Source organism: Haliaeetus leucocephalus, unplaced genomic scaffold (assembly GCF_000737465.1).
Source record: "Haliaeetus leucocephalus isolate CR32 unplaced genomic scaffold, Haliaeetus_leucocephalus-4.0 Scaffold340, whole genome shotgun sequence".
NCBI lineage: Eukaryota > Metazoa > Chordata > Aves > Accipitriformes > Accipitridae > Haliaeetus > Haliaeetus leucocephalus.
In genome coordinates this window covers 2290029-2306326 of record NW_010972776.1, presented here as the reverse complement: position 1 = coordinate 2306326, position 16298 = coordinate 2290029, and the positions used below count along the sequence as shown (strand labels likewise).

General features: G+C 39.1%; 1 protein-coding gene across 1 annotated transcript in view; it reads left to right on the top strand.

The window, feature by feature from the left end:
* The window catches only part of BRWD3 (bromodomain and WD repeat domain containing 3), a 62452-nt gene that overhangs the window by 20084 nt on the left and 26070 nt on the right, over positions 1-16298 (top strand). Inside the window, exons 6-16 of the mRNA XM_010572401.1 lie at positions 265-486; positions 2101-2201; positions 2913-2983; positions 4141-4241; positions 6061-6101; positions 10193-10297; positions 12328-12481; positions 13009-13143; positions 14001-14129; positions 14530-14755; positions 15444-15614. Coding sequence (XP_010570703.1) covers positions 265-486; positions 2101-2201; positions 2913-2983; positions 4141-4241; positions 6061-6101; positions 10193-10297; positions 12328-12481; positions 13009-13143; positions 14001-14129; positions 14530-14755; positions 15444-15614 — 1456 coding nt within the window. The remainder of the gene's footprint in view (positions 1-264; positions 487-2100; positions 2202-2912; positions 2984-4140; positions 4242-6060; positions 6102-10192; positions 10298-12327; positions 12482-13008; positions 13144-14000; positions 14130-14529; positions 14756-15443; positions 15615-16298) is intronic.

Below are 16298 nucleotides of genomic sequence, written 5' to 3'. Positions count from 1 at the left end.
TTAACAGCAGTAATCATATCTTAGTATGAAACATAAGAGAGTGGCTTCTGTTTTATAAATATCTAAATTCCTGACCCCACAAGGTGATTCCCAAACTCAGATAGTTGTGCCTCTGTGGAATCCCGCTGAAGTTGTTCTTCTGGCAGGTTCATGACGCAATAGTGCTTTAGATACCTGTTTGTCTACAGTGCACATGTGTATTATGCGCACATAAAACGTGTATGTTATTTTATATAATCTTTGGAAATTTTTGTGTGCCATTAGGGGTCAGATGATTGTTTGGTCAAAATCTGGGCTACAGATGATGGGCGCCTGCTCTCAACGTTGCGAGGACACTCAGCTGAAATTTCTGACATGGCTGTTAACTACGAGAACACACTGCTTGCTGCAGGCAGTTGTGATAAAGTAGTCCGAGTATGGTGTCTTCGAACCTGTGCCCCAGTTGCAGTGCTGCAGGGCCATTCAGCTTCCATTACTTCCATACAGGTAAGGAATGACATTTTTTTTCTAAACCCTTGAATTAAAATGGTACTAAGAGATGTGGATTAGCAATCGGGGATCAAGTATATCTTTTCATCTCTGGCGCCTAGATTTGCCCCAACTCGAGGGCGTTGTTTCCTGGCAAACTCAGTCCTGCACAGTGGCCAACAACTGCCTGAGGGGATGATCCTGCTTCTTCCAGCTGCCTTTAACTATGTGGTCCCATTGCTGCTTCCTTAGATCTAGCAAATGCATGGCTACCGAGAGCATCAGATCAACGAGCTGAGCCAGGGAGACATGGCTGGCATCTCTGGTGATAGTCCTTGCATAGCGGTTGAACCAACAGTCGTGTGTTCGCAGAGAATGTTTATATTTCAGAGGAATACTGTCAGCTGAAAATCTTTATTTCACATTGCTTATTTGCTCGTTATCTTAGCCTGTACCATAAAGAGCCATTCTGGATATTGTACCATACATAGACACTGCAGCAGCCGCAGTACAGCACAGATAATCTGCGCTTGCGCCCATGCAGTTTCAGTTGTGTGGCAAGTGCCCAGTGAGCAATAGCGGAGCAGGACAAAGCAAAAAAGACTAAACTGCTGACACCCAGTTGTCTAGTGGTGGCACAGTCAGTAATGGCTAGTATTTTGCAGTTTATTTGCTTTAAAAAACCCACAACTGCCAGGCAGAAACCTCCAACAAAATAAAATTCCAGGATAAAAAAGGCAATCCCTGCAATTTGGCAGGTTATGCACATAGAGGGGAGAACACATGGGAAACGAGAATCCCTCTCTTCTGGAGCTTTGCTGCCTTAGATTCATCACAGTCTTCTCCAACATGCCAGTAGTCCCTGGGAGTCTCATTTCTTCCCCTCTTGCCTACACTTCCAATTTCATCTGATTTTCACTATGCCACAAGTTAGTTACTTTAAGGTGATTGTTTTGGAGACATATTTTACAACCTGGTTTTGTATATTATTTGTTAATGTGATATGTTAATGCATCACTCACAAGTTTTTTGTAAAACTCTGGTAATTTAGACAACAATCACAATCAGTCATGGCTTTTTGAGGAACCAGTGCTTGATCCCTTTATCAAAAACCAGATAGCCGAGGTTTAAAGGTATTGCTGCAGTTACGAAATTAAAGTGAGAGACTTCGGAATGAAAAGATTTCCTACTCCTTAGAGAGGCAGAGGAGAGGTTCAGGAAGAGGGAGGGAGTGGGAGTCCTACTGTGCTGCTGGTTTTTGTTGGGCTTGGATGCAGGAATCATTTTTGTCTTTGTTACCGTATTTGATCCAGTTCTATCACAGAAAGAAGTAATTCCTCATCTTGTTGCCCCATTAAAAGGGTCTAGGCTTGTTTCACTTCCCCAATTTACTAACTTTTATGTGGTAGAAACAAAGACTTGCTAGTCAAAATGTAGGTGTTTTCCATTTCCTCAGCTTTATTTTTATGGAAGCTCAGATTCTGTGATTATCCCTCATACTGCTCTCTCTACTCCCGGTGAGAAAGCTAATATATTCGTGAAAAAGATTTGTATCAACATCTATTTACAAGTTTCCAGCATGTAAGGGGAGAAAGAAATTAGTTGGTTTAACTGTTACAACTTTATTTTTAGTTCTCTCCCGCAAGGAAAGGAACAACACGATACCTCACTTCTACTGGTGCTGACGGAACAATCTGTTTCTGGCAGTGGCACGCTAACACCATGAAATTTAAGTAAGCCTGTTTAGATAATTATAATTATCTTGAATAAAGGACGAATTTATTTTGAGTTTTAGCATGGAGAGGAATGCTGAGATAATTAAATAAGGGCATGTTCTTTCTCAATAAACAAGTTTCTCGGGATAAGTTCTCCCATAGACACACTGTGCAGGAGTGCCATACCAGTGTGTGGGGCAGGGAGAGCTTTCAGGGAGTCTATGGCATTACAACCCATAGGGGAGGCAGAGATCAGGGCTATTATTTCTGGGTTTTGTGCTTTGCAAGCCAGTGTTGTGGAAGAACTTTCAGCTTTTATGCTTAGGACTAAATCCTTGTCCAAAATGTACAGGCAGAAGAATTTATTTGCTTTTAATCAGAACAGCACACATATGTAGACGACATCAAACTCATACTTAATAGGGAGTAAATGTTATTAGACTAACCGTTCGCCAGGTTCTGTTTTAAATAGATTTGAATTGGTGAGTATCGTGATAAATAAGTTAAATAGTCTTTTCAATTTAGAAAATGATAGTTTTCTTACTAAACTAAGGAAGAAAATTACAAAAATGAAAAATAAGTTTTAGCAAGCTTAGGTGAGAATTCTGAAATAAAGAGACTTAGGATGGGCCAACTGACCTTAACCTGCTGAGCTGCAGTGCACTATTCTTGTTGAACAGCATCGGAATAAAGTAATGAAAAGTAAAAATGTTATGTTGTTGCATATAGGGATCGCCCTGTAAAATTTGCAGAGAGGTCCAGGCCTGGTGTTCAGATATCTTGTTCATCTTTCAGTTCCGGTACGTATGCATTGTAAGGTAGCTGAAAGTATTTTATGAACTATAATTCCTTTAGTGACAGGACTGTTACTTCTTTTTTAATACAAATGGTATTAAACCCCTTTTCAGTTAATTATAGCACTGTAAAATTGTGATTGTTTGAAATTTTCCATGCTAAGCATCTGCCTCAAGCTGCTTTTTCTCTCTTTTTTTTCTATGATTTAAGATAAAATGTCTTGATTTACTTCCAAGGAAGACTATGCTTTCAGTCTGTTGTTTTGCACATCAGAGATTTTTCTTTGTAACGTCCTTTTAAGGTTTTATCTTGTAAAGTTTTTGAGTGAAAAGTTCTTGAAATCTGGCAGTCAGGTGGCCTCTGTTCGAAGGTTACACTTTTGCTAATCTTCCACATTTGGCTAAGTTCTAGGAGGATCATTTCGATGTGATTGAAAATGTTAGCTTAACTGACATCCTTTGTTGCGGCTTTGAATTCTCAAAAATAGTGATTTTTTTAGAAACAAAATTATGTAATTTCTCATTAATTTTTGCTATCTGAAATTGAGAGCTGTTCTAGAGGCATGCGAGCCTTGCCCACATTCCTTTTTTAAAACCAGAAATCCTGAAATAACTAAAACCATTTCAATGCAGTAAACTACACAATAGTCCCCTTTTTGTGCAATATTGTAAATAGAACAAACATTACAAAAAAAAGCTTAATCACTGACTCCTGATTCAGCCATAATTTCTCTGATGTGTGTCAAACAGATGTTGAAGGTGTGCTTAAATATTTTCTTTGATATTTACCAGTGAGAACATGAAACTATTCCCCATCTAATTTTCCACATAGGCTGATGAAGAACGCTGTGTTAATTTCTGAGGCAAAGCAGAATAGTTTGTTGGATGAATGTTGTAACTTGCAATATTCTCTTCCTTTGGTCATAAAGGTTTGCAACTGGAAAATATTGTAGAGCTCATAGTTCAAAGCTGATATGGTCTGAGAAAATACAGAACAAAGCAGAATTTGTCAGAGTTAACTGCTTTGTTCAGGACATATGTTTTGATTACATTGAAATTTTCTATTTAAAACTGCAGTTTGCTGCTTTGACAATAAAGCAGTAATTAAAGTCAGTTGTTCCTTGGATGGCTTTTCTTCTCACAGAAAACACTGTCTTTCTTAGGTGGCATGTTCATTGCAACAGGTAGTACTGACCACGTGATAAGAATTTATTATTTGGGCTCAGAATCTCCGGAGAAAATGGCTGAGTTAGAATCTCATACGGTAAGAGACAAATAGGAAAGCAAATCTTTTTTTTCCCTGCTTTACCTTATTTCAGGAACTTCAATTTTGTACATCTTATTTGACTTGTTTTCTGTCTTTAGAGTTGAGCTGGCTCTCAACGCTCTGGTATTTAAATGCCTGAAAATTTGTGGTATGTTTATTTTTAAATTCCTCTGAGGCAGAAGATGTGTGCAAAATATGCTTTATGTATTTCATTCCCCCAGCAAACTGAGGGACTAGATGATTTTCCCATATTCTTGAAGAAAGTCTGTGTTGGAATGAAGAATTAAAGCAGTTTTCATGCATGATGTGATTTTTCCTATTAAATTTACTCTTGAGTGTTTAACTTTAGTTGTGACCACAAATTCACATAACAAGAAAAAACAAAGTAATTCTGGTTTTAGAGTGTGCAGTCAAACTTTGGATCATGATGGTAATTTCATTTAGAAAATAAAGCAAGCTTAAAAGCATCCTTTCTCAGGTAATGCAGAAGGGTTTTCGTAAAAACTCGAACTATTTAAAATATCTGTACAATGACTTTCAATGATAGTTTTTGAGTTTGAGTCTTGATAGCTTTTATTAAAACTGTTGAATGTTTCAGTTTTAATGAAACCCCATAAAGAAGCATCACTAAAGCAATATAAAATCTTTCTTCATTTCTTAGTTGTTACCGAGAGCAGGTGATGATTGCATTATTTATTATGTGCATGGTAAACAATATATCAGAAAGGCAAGCTTATAGCAACACTGATAGGGCTGTCACTTGTGAGGAGTTCAGAGCATTTGTCTTTGAACCTTAATAGCCCAGCTGCCCACCTTAACAATATTTTATGGATTAAAGCTGAGGTCTAAATTGATTCACTGAACTTCAGTGGGAGTCATGGCTCTCACATTTAAGTCTCAGACCTCCAAACCAACAAATCTAACAAGTATTTTGCTCACAAAAGAAAAAATGTTTTCTATATTCAGCAGTTCATATTTGGTATAAACCGTAATTCCTTTTATTTTTGAAAGTCTGCTCTTCTTCATACCACAGACTGCTGTCAGCCCACCCCTGAAAAAAAAACCTGAACTGGGCACTTGGTTATCAGGAGCTAGAGACGTCAGTGGGAGCGAAGATAGCAAATGCATGTAGCCAACACAAGTATTTAGCAAAATAAAAAAATTGCAAAACCATGTCTAAAACATAACATTTGTTTCTCAACAATTGAAAAGTGGAAATAAAGCCAAGGTTTGCATTTTTTTGATGAAATGTTTTGATGCACTTTAACATTAGGTCTAAAAATTGCAAACCTGCTGTGATCATTTATTCGGTTAAGTGATTCTTTCTCCATCTTGTTGAGTGCTGTACCTACCAGGCCTTGTGAGCTCCTGAGGTTCCTTATTCCTGCTAACTCTGCGGAGTCTAAAAGGTGCAGAGTTCCCCAGGCAGAGCTTACCCAGGGGTATGTACGGTCCTGTGGCACTGTGCAGGAAGACTGTGCTCAGACAAGAACAGAGCTGCTGCAGCTTCTTCCTCCTGAAGGTCTAAGAGTCAGGGAGACTGAGTCAGAAATCGTTTCTGTCTCTGAGCTACTTCTGGAGCAACACGAAACCATCACCTCTGAAGTTTTCTATTTCAATGTTTAACACAATATGCCTGGGCAAGTTTTAGCTTCAAATGTGACTTTTCTGTTCTTAAATTTGTAAGATAGTATGTTGTAGGAGGTGTACAGGAAGATGCAATTTGCTAAATAGAAGCTGATCATTAAGATCTTTTTGGATGAGTGTTTCAGTTTACAAAGCACTTACTACTATTTTTTTCCTGTCTTCTATTTAGGACAAAGTGGTTGCAGTCCAGTTCTGTAACAATGGTGACAGGTGAGTGGCTGTCCTGGGATTTTGACATGAGAAGTATGGTATTTAATTTTCCAAATAACTTGTCAGAGAAAATTTGGTGCAACAGGACCAAATGGGCTCTGATTAATCTAGACAAATTGCTCAAAGTACATTGCAAGATGTGTGTCATATCCACAAACTTGGACTTGCTGCCTTCTGCTGTAACAACAAAAATGTTCTGTAACTGTGCTTTTGTTTTGTATTTTTTTAAACTGAGCAAATTGGAAACCAAATTTTGTAAGAGTGTCTTCACAGGTAGCCTTGTTAAATACAGAAAGGGTTACTTCTGGAGTAAGAGCATTATAATAAATGTACTTTGAAGCAAAAGTTAGAACTGTTACACATACACAGATGGTCAGACAAGTAAGTCTGCAGGTCTGATCTTCATTAAAGGAGCCTCTCTTGCGAGGTGCTTTTACGTGGTAAAACATCTGAGTATATTCATTGTTTATAATGGGATCAGGGATTTGGTTTCTCAATTACTTTTCTTTCTTATTTTTTCTTAACTAGAACATCAGGTTAAATGTGGGGGAAAAAAGCTTGTTGGCTTTATCATTTCAGTCCTGTTAGAGCAAGATGAAAAATAAGCACATACACATGTTTGTTTATCTGTGTGGCTGTTGTTTGAGTTAGTGACTTTTGGGCATCTGTTTTTCTGGAGCTGCAGGAAACAAAAGGGGTAGCATGGTGACTGTACCACATGTCTGTTTGCCAGACATAGCCAGTGCTGATGGCCAAGTTAGAGGCAAAGGGGAGGCCAAGCTACCAATGACAGGAGCACTTTTGGTAGCTTTTACATTCAAAGCAGATATATTCCCTTGTTTCTGTACTGGGGCACAGATGAGGAGGCCACTACTTTACCAACTGCTCTTGCTCTGTCCTCTCTGTAGTAAGTAGTATGGGAATGTGACACTCTGACTTCCAAAAAAGTAGGCTCTTAGATTAGCATCTGAGCAATGCTGTCTGCACTGACCGAAAGGAGGTACAAACTCAGTGCAGTCATTTATGAAAAGAAAATAAACATGAAAGGGGAAATAAGACTTGGTGTGTTGTCAGAAGTGAAATGGAAGGAAATCAAGGAAATAGTGGCATCTAAATGATGAGTATCATGCATAATGAAAACAAGGAACTGTAGAACTACCTTTTATCTTGGGGGTTTTTGTTTGGGTTTGTTTTTTTTTTTCATTACTTCACTGTGCTCTTATTTATGATCCATATAAGAATCATGTTGAACCTGATAGTGTTGTTGATAGGTTATGTATATGTTTGGGTTTTTTGTTAAAATTTACTTCTCTTGCATATGTTATCTGTATCATTTATACCAGCTGGGGACCAGAAAGCAGCAAGCGATTAGCATAATTTGAAAACATTTTCCAAATAATATGACATTGCTGATATGTTGCTGAAACATAAGGCCATCCACCCTTTACTATCTGTCTCATTTAATTCCTTTGTGAATGATTTCTTTTGCAAGTCTCTCTCTGGGCACATTGAAAAAGCAAGTTGTCTCTTCTGGTGCTCAGAGTTCTGAAAAATGTGGGAAGAGTGTTTGTTTTCATGAACACACTCAAAATTCATAAGAGCTCAACTTCTGTGAGGTTCTAGAGTGATAAACATGATAGGATGAATAAACAGGCCCTCATCCTTCATCTTGTATTTTTGTAACTCTGAAATTGCCAGAAAAAAAACAAACCCCAAAAACCTGACTTACTTCCAAGGGGGAATAAGCAAAGAATAGCTCTTCAATGGGATGTAAATGTGCAGTTGATCCTCGCATCCCAAATTTGGATCCAGGAGTAGATGCTTAGTAGATAAAATTCCCCTGCTTAATTTGTCTGCATTTGAGATTAAAACTCTCCTTTACACATGTTCTTCTCATTACAATTGTTTGGCTTTCCACAAGGTTTTGGATTTTTTTTATGTAATACTTCAGTAGTGTCCTACCATATTTTTGTGGTGTCTCCTTGCAACCCACTCTCTTTAGTCTTCACTGAGTCACCAGTACATCTGGATAGCTTAACATCACCTAATGTCACGTTCAATGGGTTAATCTTAACGTTTCCTGGAGTGAAGACTGTGTGAGTCTGTGTTCATTTATGTGACTAATGATGAGCTACAGTACTTACTTTGACTAGTTTCTGGAGCTGAGTATATGGGACAGTTACTCTACACGCACATCACATGCTCTCTGAACTTGCAGTCTTTGGTTAATTGGTCTGCTTTATTATTCATAATAATTTACTTATCTCTGACATACCTGGCAAATATGTGAATTTCTAGGCAAATATGTGAATTTCCAGTTAATTAGTTTAGATGATAACAGTAATCATGTGGTCTTAAAGTTTATGAAGCGAACCATTCCAACCTGCAGAGCTTTCAATTTTTACAACTGTGCTAAGTCAGGATGCTCTCTCTTATGCAGCAATGAAAGTCAGGATGCTCATGATAAAACGTATAAAGGTGCCTACAGGCGTGTTTGTGTGTCAAACTTCTGCAGCACAGCTGTGTTGGAGAGTGGCGTGACAAGCTTTGATTAGTGATCAACATGTTAATGTAAATGGGCTTATGCCAGCTTTTGCTCATATTCTTTATTTTGATTGGCAGGAGGTTTAAGGGATATGTGCAAGCAGGAGCCTTCCAAGCAAAACTGTAGCTTTGCCAGTGGAACTGCACCTGTACTTGGAGATCTTTGTCATGTAAAATTATGTGGGAATGTACTGCTATAATTGTACTAACAGTTCCTTCCAAGCACTGTGAGAGCACAGGTCTCAGTGGGGGTATTAGGTCACATAGTCACTGAAAATTATATGCTATAGTGATGCTTTTAATGGAAAAGTGATAGCTTCCTTTTTATTTTAATATAAAGAAGTAAAAACAAAAAGAAAATAAACCTGTCACAAGCATTTTTTAACCGTTTTTCATCATGATGAAAAAATTCAGATCAGGGAAACTGAAAAGGGGAAACAATCACTTATTAAAATAAAATTGAATAGGCTTGCCTTTTACATGTAATTTTGTATGTAAAAGGAATATACTTTTTTAAAGGTGTTGGCCATCCTATGAAAATGTATTACTTGAGGAGCTTTTTTAAAAATTCTCAACAAAAATGATTTCTGTGACATTGATAGACAAAGCATTATGATGTAGCTAACTGCTTTTGCTGGATGCTTGAATTTTTTAAACAAGGAGGAGTTTAAAAAAGAAAATACTCATATTCAACTTCGCAGGCAGGGTTACCTACTTGTGTTCAACTTGGGTATTTCCCTTCCCTGTCTTCACCCTCTCCCTAAGTTAATGTATTATAATTTATGCTAGACTCCTGGCATGCAGTTTTTCTTTCTTTGCTGCCACTATGAACTGCTCCAGAGATTTGCTGATGTCATTAAAAAGGGAATGTGCAGCTTGTATGAATTACGACATTGAAGTCATTCCAAGGCCATCTGCTAGCTGTAACCAAATGTAATTAATGTTGTGGGATATAAACTCTTTTGTACCGTACAATATCTGATATGAAAATTGTAACCTCACTGTCTTTTAATTACATTCTCTACATCAGAGATGCACAAACAATATAAAGAATAAGTGTTGAAAAAAGATTAAATACATTCTAGCTTCTGTGCTGGTGTGAATGGGTGTGCTCTTGGCTTGCCAGTGTTCTGTAGCTGCCTGTTTCCTGTGGCAGTAGTTCATGGATATTTATGAGTTGTTAAACACGCCTATGTGTGGGCATATAGAGAGTAAGACAAGTATATATACACAAGTATGTATATATATATTTGTGTACATGTGTGTGTGTACACATTTGTTGCAGAGTAACATAAAAGTAAGTGCTTGTAGCGACGTTTTCTAAGGTGAATGACAGTCCTCTGCCAAGCTCCTAAATATTCTTGCCACAGGATTTAGCATGCCCACACTGTTGCTGAGGATGGAAAACTCCATAGCGAAGCTACTGAATAGTGAGAGAATAAGATCTTATGATGGGCATGTGGGTATTAGACCAAAAGCAGCGGTGACTTATCCTTATTCAGAATTTCATTACTTTTTTTTTCTTTTTTTTTTTTTTTTTTCCATAGCTTAAGATTTGTCAGTGGAAGCAGAGATGGAACAGCAAGAATATGGCACTATCAGCAGCAAGATTGGAAGAGTGTGGTCCTGGATATGGCTACTAAAATGACAGGGTAAACCAAACCGAAACAGAATATACTTCATAGCCACGTTTACACAAAACCCAAAATCTTCCATCGTATTGAAAACTGTTTATTTACTTCCATTTTTGAGTTAACTTCAGTGCATGTTTTTTGTGTATTGAAAATGCCGTGGCTCTATCTGTTAAGTTACACAGTTAATTAGGCCCCAAAAGAAAAGATTAATACATTGGTAGTTCCCTACTCCAATAGTTGCGGAATATTTAGTATTGTATATACAAAGTAAGAATGTCAAACAGAGTTCATCTCACAGAAAGAGGTTTTAGTAGAACCTCATTGATCACATGCTGATATGCTTATATATATGTCCAGCATGTTTCTTAACATTGTACTTTTCCTTAAGTTTTCAAGTAAGAGGTGAGATATGGTGATTTGGTTCTCAGGTTCAGTTAGGGTTTCGAGTTTTTCTTTCTGAGATCCTCAAGTGACTTCTGTAAATGGCCTTGTAATTGAATATGCACAATAACAAAAAGCAGAAATGGAGAAATCTATTAGGCATTTTGCTTTGCAGAATTCTTTATATTTCATATAGTTACATTTTTAATAAGTTAGCTGTCTGTGGAGGGTTAACCCTGGCTGGACGCCAGGTGCCCACCAAAGCCATTCTATCACTCCCCCCACCTCAGCTGGGCAGGGGAGAGAAAATATAACAAAGGGCTCGTGGATTGAGATAAGGACAGGGAGAGATCACTCACCAATTACTGTCATGGGTAAAACAGACTCAAGTTGGGGAAAATTAACTTAATTTATTGCCAATCAACGGGAGTAGGGTAATGAGAAGTAAAACCAAATCTCAAAACACCTTCCCTCCACCCCTCCCTTCTTCCCGGGCACAACTTCTCCCAGATTCTCTACCTACTCCCCCTGCCCAGCGGCGCAGGGGGATGGGGAATGGGGTTTACAGTAAGTTTATCACACGTTGTTTCTGCTGCTTCATCCTCCTCAGGGGCAGGACTCATCACACTCTTCCCCTGCTCCTGTGTGGGGTCCCTCCCACGGGAGACAGTCCTCCATGAACTTCTCCAACGTGGGTCCTTCCCATGGGCTGCAGTCCTTCACGAACTGCTCCAGGGTGGTCCCTTCCATGGTGTGCAGTCCTTCAGGAGCACACTGCTCCAGAGTGGGTCCCCCATGGGGTCACAGCCTCCTTCGGGCATCCCCCTGCTCCAGCGTGGGGTCCTCTCTCCCCGGGCTGCAGGTGGAGATCTGCTCCACTGTGGACCTCCATGGGCTGCAGAGGGACAGCCTGCCTCACCATGGTCTTCCCCATGGGCTGTAGGGGAATCTCTGCTCCGGTGTCTGGAGCACCTCGTCCCCTCTTTCTGCACTGACCTTGGTGTCTGCAGGGTTGTTTCTCTTAAATGTTCTCACTCTTCTCTCTGGCTGCCATTTCTGTGCCTGCTGTAACTTTTTTTTTCCTTCTTAAATATGTTATCACAGAGGCACTACCGCTATCACTGATGGGCTCGGCCTTGGCCGGTGGCAGGTCCATCTTGGAGCCGGCTGGCACGGGCTCTGTCGGGCACAGGGGAAGCTTCTAGCAGCGTCTCACAGAAGCCACCCCTGTAACCTCTCTGCTATCAAAACCTTGCCACAAAAACCCAATACAGTGTCGAAGTATGATTTGGATTTATTTAGCACATTCTTGCTCATTATACAATTTACTCATATTAATGACTGATAAGAAAAATGCCTTGTAGGAAAAAACTTGATAGAACTGAATTGCTTGAAAGAAAGAATTGGGATAGGCAAGGGTGATCGCTTAAGAAGAACAGAAAAGAAACTTGTCCTTTTTAAGGAAATAAAACTCTATAAACTGGTACTGAATATTTTCTCTATCCGTTTTTTACCGCTACAGAAGCCATCCTTCATTCTCCTGCATTAGCCAGTAGTCACAGTGGTAGCAGCCATGCTGTCCCTAATTTCATACTGAATTAGTACTGTTAAACGTTTCTGTATGTTGTTACTGATTTATTTCTTCTTTAAATTATTGATTTCCTTAGGAACAATGTAGCATCTGGGGAGGACAAGGTAACTAAACTGAAGGTTACTATGGTGGCTTGGGATAGATATGATACCACTGTCATCACTGCAGTCAACAATTTCCTTCTCAAAGTGTGGAACTCGTCCACAGGGCAGCTTCTTCACAGCTTATCTGTGAGTAAAATTCAAGTGGGTAATCCCAAATGGTTATAGTTCAACTCTGAAACTGATTTGAGGCTAAACTGCATCATCGTTCCCCCTGATGAGGAGTGTTTTGTCTTGAAGTATGCCACCTGTCTTATATTTATTGTGAGGAGTATGTATCACGGGGAAAGGAGCTGATGACCAAAATGCTGCTAGACCCTGGTGATTGCTGGCTGACAAGGGAGCCCTTTGAAGGCCACCGTTTGTGCTCAAATTAGAGGGCCGCAGCTGTCCTCACTGCTGATTTCTTCTTCCTCCCCATCCTTGTCCATCTCAGCTGTGCTGAGCTGCAGTCCGAGGCACTTACAAAGTGGGCAGAGATAATGCCAAGTCTCTGACAGAAATGTTGACTAAATACAGTTCTAGTCTAAGATCCAGTAAATTGAGCTGTCATGGATGACTACCTGAACTGAGATGTCCTCACACTAAATACTAGCATGTTTGGAGATATTACATGGAGAAATATTACTTTCTTTTTCACCATGCTTTCATTGCAGGGTCACGATGATGAAGTTTTTGTTCTGGAAGCCCATCCGTTTGACCAAAGGATTGTACTTTCGGCGGGTCACGATGGAAATATTTTTGTTTGGGATATAGACAAAGGAACAAAAATTCGCAATTACTTTAACATGGTAAGAATGATCAGGGAAGGGTTGGGGTTTTATTTATTTATTTAGTTAGCTAGTTAGTTATTTCCACAATTGTGTAAAACTGATCTTAAGGCAAAAGCAGATTTCATTATATACCTGTTGTGACCAATGTTACAACAGGATTAGGGGAAAACTCCTACATACTAAAAAGAAAACCATGTACTCCTCAGTAAGCAATATCAAGGTATGTTTTTGCATATTGTAGGTGTAGCAGCAAGTCTTTCATGGGATCTGTTACATCTGAATATTATTCATCTGTATGGGCATGGTTATACCGTGCAAAAGATTATAGTGACTCCCAGGGTAGAGCAAAGAAAACCAGTAAGCCTGTGTGTTGTAGCACAATGCTGTGGTCTGGGAAACAGTATGGTTGGCTCTGTGCTGCATTTATCTTAATGCGCCCAGTGCCAGGTTTGTTGGTTTGGTTCCAGTGCTGAGCAAATGCAGCTGTACTGCTTCAGGACCTGAGCTAGCCTCTTGGCACTTGGGGCTGTGAAACCTGCTTGTACGGAGCCAATACATGTCTGAGATCTTTGGTGCAGGCTTGCCCTATGTCTTCCATTAACATACAATGTAGACTTCTAGGTCGTTGTTTCAGAACATACATTAAAAGTTGTACTGAAATTTCAGGACAAAGAGAAAATGGAAGGTTTTACTTCATTGTTCAGTGGAGCTTTAATAATTAAGTGGAAAAAATATGAGTGCACATCAGTCTCGAGCGAGATGAGAAATTACACAATTAGGATTACATACTTTTTGGAGCACAGGTGAAATTTTTGTAAAAATGCTCTTGTGGAGAATGCATGATTGTGAAAGGAATGCTCTGTGCTTGTATACAGATTGAGGGCCAAGGCCATGGAGCTGTTTTTGATTGCAAGTTCTCACCAGATGGACAGCATTTTGCGTGCACAGACTCTCATGGACATCTGCTACTATTTGGGTTTGGATGCAATAAATATTATGAAAAGGTGGGTTAAATTAATTTTAAACTCTTCTGTGTCTTGACCTAATTTTGTCTTAGAAGTATTTGTGTTACAGTTTATTCTCTTGCCCTGCCCCAGACAAAATAATAATTAGATCATGAAGCAGTTGCTTTTTACCTAAATCAAAAGGATTTAGACAAGAGAATCTCTAGACAGGGAAACAAAGCATTAACATTATCTGTTCACCTCTGTTGGCATATTTTACTATTGAATTTTTTGCATCAGGCCTTGGTAGTAAACCACATTTGTGGTAGGAATCTGTTCTCTGTCATAACATTTCTTCTGCTGATCCTAAGTGTAGGAGTTGTGGTATGGGAGCCATTCCAAAGCAGCAAGACAGCTGCAAATGGCCATTGATTTATTTACTAGATTGCCTGTCTTGCAGATTCCAGATCAGATGTTCTTCCATACGGATTACCGACCACTGATCCGTGATGCAAATAACTATGTGTTGGATGAACAGACTCAACAGGCTCCACATCTTATGCCTCCTCCATTCTTGGTGGATGTTGATGGAAATCCTCATCCCACGAGATTCCAGCGGCTGGTACCAGGGAGGGAAAATTGCAAGGATGAACAACTTATTCCTCAGCTGGGATACGTAGCTAATGGTATGCTGTCTAAAACTCATGCATAATACATGTATTGCACAGTATTGAGCACCAGCTCAGTATGATGATACTGTAAGGATTTGTATGTTTCAGTTGTCTTCTCAAACTAGTGGTTTAAATTCAGTATAGAGGTAGAAGAGGAGATAGGGTGGCTTTATGGCGTAAAGGAAGTGTATGGAATTACTGTGACTGCAGGCAAGACGAGGAGACCGCAGTATTCTGAAATCTGTGGACTTCTACCAGGTGTATGGCAGCATGCATGAAGTATTGTCCCATTGGCCTCAGTGTAACTGTGTATGTGAGTAAGGAAGCAGGAAGGTAAGATGGATATTGAAAAAATACCTTTTGTTTCTTAAAACAGTTTTTTTTCCTTGTAGATATAAACTTTTGCAAAATGCTGGTCTCCAGAAGAGATCTTCCATTATTACCTACTGAAGTATTATTTCTTTCTGCTGTTTTTAAGGGTTTGTGTTTATATTTTACGTGTGGTCTTTTATTTTAGGTTTTTATTATAACTACTCTTTTAAACTTTGCCTCCATTTATTACATGAGAGCAGAAGACCGACTGGTGATCAGATGTTTTGCAGGGCAGACAGACAATTGTACATAATTTTAAGTTTGATTGTTTCTATGGTGTTTAGTAAAACAGAAATAATTTTGTAAGCAGTTGTGGCTTTATTCTTTCAAGGTGATGGCGAAGTAGTTGAACAAGTCATCGGGCAGCAAACTAATGACCAGGATGAGAGTATCCTTGATGGAATGATCAGAGAGCTACAGAGGGAGCAAGATCTGAGACTAATTAATGAAGGAGAAACTCTTCCAAACCCTCCACTCAATAGATCCCACTCTGTTAATGGAGGTAAATGTCCCTTCTTTATCTCCATCATTTCTTTTCCTAAAGCACCATAATGTACTAATCAAAATGTTTTAGTGTAAGTTCTGGGACTATGTCTTTGAGGATGCTTTTCTGTCTTGTTCTTACACACCTTGTTAACCTATGTGGAGTACTTGGACATTCAGCTGATGCTAGCAGAGGAATTAAAAGTTTAAGGTGCAGCTGAGGGCACATAATGGTCTGACTGGGCTGTATCTGATTACCTAGAACTATTAGACTGTAATTATTTCCTGTTATAAACCTTACCTAAAAAATAAACATAAAGTTCACTGTATTGTCTTGATATCAGTCACTACAAAGATGATACTTTGTAACTGCATAATGTCAAGATAACAGTGTATAATTAGAGAATGTCAATGGAATACAATGTTGTGACAGACTAATGGCTTCCTGTTGCAGCATAAATGCTAAGGCTGAGCATCAGTGTTTATAAAATAAATGTGTCTGCTCTGTCTTAGTGTTTCCTTAGAAAGCTTGAGATAATTCTCCTGATAAGTGTTCTGCTACTGTGATTTTATTTTTAATACACAAAGTGGTTAAAAATTTAGACCAAACTCAATCAGATGTGAACAGCTGACTGCGAGGCAGCTTACTCAGTGCGGTTGATGTAAGAGAGTAGATGCTGTGGACTTGTGCTGCAAGTCATCC